The following is a 4048-nucleotide window of genomic DNA, read 5'->3' on the forward strand; positions in this document are numbered from 1 at the left end:
GCCAATCAGAATCATTCAACCTGAAGTACTTACGTAGCTTAGACCTTGGTGAAGGGTTTAGGAACTCCATGTAAGTCTTGAAGCTGCATGAAACTGGAAACAATCCATCAGTAAACTTTTTCTTCAATTTATTATAATTCTGTCAGGTCATATCATCATATCTGGTTCTTGGGTCTTTAACTGTAAATTCCCCAACAAAGTAATTTCACACTTGGAATGCATGTCTGTATGATGTTGAATCTGCATAGAATGGACTGACTAATGGTGCTTTTGGCTGCTAAGGTATGTCAAATAATTAACATCTTAGTATTTTGTGTTTTTGTGAAATTTACAAATTGAAGCTTTATAAATTTGAAGGTATGTATCTGAGTTTGTGGTCAGATAAATGGCTCAAAAGACCTGTTTTGCATATTCAGAGCAAGAGATTGCATGAACTGAATACATTAAAAAAAAAAACAATGAATATTGAATAGTATGGTTTTGTCATCATTTATGGAAGGATTTCTATAAAGAATGGTCATATGCTCTGGTTAAGCTCAGAAACATGTAGGCATGTAAATGAACAGGATGCCAAACAGGTTGAAGCCTAACATGATGTAATTAAAGAGTTAAAGTTAGCCAATACTCAGGGAGAGATTGAAAGGTATCTTATATGATGGTGTCAACAGTTATCTTTGCCCATTTTAACCATCTTTGAACTTGGATTTTTGTAATACAGTTCCTATAATTTTCTGATAATTGTACATGAAATTAATAAGACAACTCAATCAACCTATACACAACGCATCACATAATTCATTAAATCCATACTTACTGATTCCAATATGTGCTGTTATTTTCCCACCAAAATTATGCCTGGAGGATGATGTCACTGAGGAATTCGCTTTTAGTGAAATTGAAGGGGATAGATAAGTTTTTATAAAAAATGTTAAGGTTTACATTTTATAAGTGATATTGAATTCAAGAAAACCCTATAAAATAATTGCCTATTAAACAATACTCAAAAGAAAACAAGAATGATTTGAAAAATAAAATTACTTTAAATAATACTTTAATTATTTTATTGCGATAAAAGAAAACTTCTATTATGACAATGGAGGCATGAGGCTATTTAAATTAAATGATTATTTATGTCTTTACGGGCTGTGACCTTCTCTTACCCAGGCTGATCTCATCACTGAATTACGTCAGATCACTGTAGACGGCCAAAGCTTTGAGTTTTTTATTTTATTTTATGAATCTGTTTCTCCAAAACTAGAAGAACAAAATCAAGAAGTGAAAGTAGGTGATCTTGTTGATGAGGAAAGCAAAAACAGTTTTGGAAGTGTTTTGTGGAAGTACAGCAGGAATATTGCTCAAGAGAAGGATAGGCATAGGCGACACAGTTGTCAGATGTCAAGTGGGTGCTGGTGAAGTAATGCTGGAGACACTGTTTCTTATCTAAGGTTAGAGATTACTACTGCTGATTATTTATAAGACTTGTGAACATTTACTCCAAATCACATTGAAGTGTTTACCTTTGAACGTTTCTGTCCACAAAGGTACTTATAATTAGTATAATATTTATATATTATGTAATATTGAATCTATTTGGATTTACATAATGACAAGCTTTTTTTTTTAAACTAATATTTTACTTTATTTATGTAGTTATAATTTTCTCTCAAATGATTTGTTGCTAATTTAACTTATTTTTTAAAAGTTCACAAAATGAACTCACAAAATTTAATTTTTGTTAAATTACATTGAACTAGGTTGAAATGACATTGCTGATCAATAGTAATATGGGAACAGTGACTGTGATATTACTGATATTAATACTTGAAGACCAATTTAACTAATTGATCTTTTTGTTGTCTGCTTTCAGGGAATCAACTTAAAATACAATGGATACAACAGATTTTCAATTTAACAATGCTATTGATTATGAAAATTACATTGATTATAACTCCAGTAATATAACTTACGATGGAGTTTCTTCCCACATGACAGTCCACACCAAATGTTTCACTCAAGTTCTTTGCCTGGTGTTGCTGGTGATCAATGTGATCATCTGTTTGCTGGGCCTTGGAGGAAATGCGGTGGTTATCTGGATTGCAGGGTTTGGCATGAAGAAGTCAGTCAATACTACCTGGTACTTGAGCCTGGCTCTATCTGACTTCATATTCTGTGTCTGTTTGCCTTTTAACATAGCCTACAGTGTCACCGCGGACTGGATTTTTGGCCTCTTCATGTGCAAGTTCATGTCCTTTGTCATGTTCCTCAACATGTTCAGCAGCATCTTCCTCCTCGTCATCATCAGCATGGATCGCTGCATCGCCGTCATGTTTCCTGTTTGGGCACAGAATCATCGCACTATCGGAAAAGCATCTGTGTTAATTGTACTCGCATGGATCATCTCTGCAGCTTTAAGTATCCCATCTTTTGTATTCCGTGATGTCCAGAATCACCTAGGCACAAACCGATGCATGAACAACTACACGTCCAGCCAGTATAGCCACAAAATCATTGCAACAAGCCGCTTTGTTTTTGGATTCGTGATGCCGTTCATCCTCATTATTGTTTGTTATACTGTCATCATCCTGAGACTGAGAGCCACCCAGATGGCAAAGTCCAACAAACCATTTAAGATTATGACGGATTATAAAGAATCTGCTTTTAGCCTCTTAACATCCTTGATGTGTCATTACAAGTGCCCAGCCAATGTGAGTGATTCCTTCAGAGTGAACACAGTGAATCTGACTGCAGTAGATGTGAAAGATATGAATAAAAATGAAGTTAATTCGGCCAGCGCTCATACCTGTATTTACATCCTGTTTTCGGTCGAAGTCCACAGTAGTCGGTTGTCGAGTTCAGGCGCATGATCATAGGTAACTAAGCAACAGTGGAGAACTTGACAATCAACTACTGTGGACTTCGACCGAAAACAGGAAATGAATACAGGTATGAGCGCTGGCCGAATTAACTTCATTTTTTTTTCAGACATGAAAAACTGGCATAAAGGTTTTTTTAAAAGAGCTCACAGTAAAATATAATTTCAGCCTGTCCCTCATATATGTCATAAAGGTTTGCACAATTAACAAATTTAGATATCCAGTTGTCCATTAAATGTATTATTTAACATTTATTGTTTCATTACTAAACGTTTTAAACTACATTACCCACATATCTCTGTCATTCTATCAATGGAACAGGAAGCATGGTGCTGTAGTTCATTGAAATGTGCAGACATGCTTAGGGTTAGGGTTGGGATCTCGGTAAAGGAGTAATTTCTCACAACATAGAGACATTTCATAGTTAACTTAATGTATAACTAACGCAATAATAACACCAAAACATACTTTGTAACACGAAGCACCGTTTTATATGGGTTAAACGATAGTCCAATCAGAGCGAGTTCTGCGATAAAGTCACAGCAAATGACAACCCAGCTGAACAGATGCGTCACACTTACTTGCCCATTTATGGTAAATGATGACAGATCTCTTCTGGTTCCGGCTGCAGGGATAGATACCTTAAATACCATCTAAAAACGAGTTCACATGATCAATGACACAAATTTGCTTATTTGATTAGACTGATGCATAAATACATTTGAAAGAGAAACTTTTTTTCTAAGCAATGGCCTACAGCAGGGGTAGTTTTGCAGTATTTTAATTAAAGATAATTGCATGGCCTACTAAAGTGCTTCTAACATTTACAGTGTATGTATAGTATATCAAAGGTATTCAAAATGTTACAAAAGCATCATGAATGCACACAATTTTGAAAGCATTTTCCAGTATTTAATGTTAAACTGTTTGAAGACAATTGTAGTGCCAAAACTACTGAACAACAGTATACAAATCAGTTATCAATATATATATATATATATATATATATATATATATGCACATATACATACAGGGGCAATCTATTATAGTGACACATACAGTAATGTTAAAAAAAATCGCTAAGATGAAGTAATATTTTTACAAACCAAGAGATGAGATTCAACTTTGTTATGTGAAAATATATTTGTTTCTTCCCTATAAAGAACAAATAGGCA

General features: G+C 34.3%; 1 protein-coding gene across 1 annotated transcript; it reads left to right on the forward strand.

Annotated features, from left to right (window-relative positions):
• Positions 1–1862: 1862 nt before the first annotated feature.
• On the forward strand, positions 1863–2864 carry LOC311083075 (chemerin-like receptor 1; the record flags this gene model as incomplete). Its single annotated transcript, XM_084114327.1, has 1 exon — positions 1863–2864. The coding sequence occupies exon 1, from the start codon at positions 1887–1889 to the stop codon at positions 2862–2864; it is 978 nt and encodes a 325-aa protein (XP_083970453.1). The 5' UTR covers positions 1863–1886.
• Positions 2865–4048: the final 1184 nt, after the last annotated feature.

Source organism: Abramis brama (genome assembly GCF_963993115.1).
Source record: "Abramis brama genome assembly, chromosome: 5".
NCBI lineage: Eukaryota > Metazoa > Chordata > Actinopteri > Cypriniformes > Leuciscidae > Abramis > Abramis brama.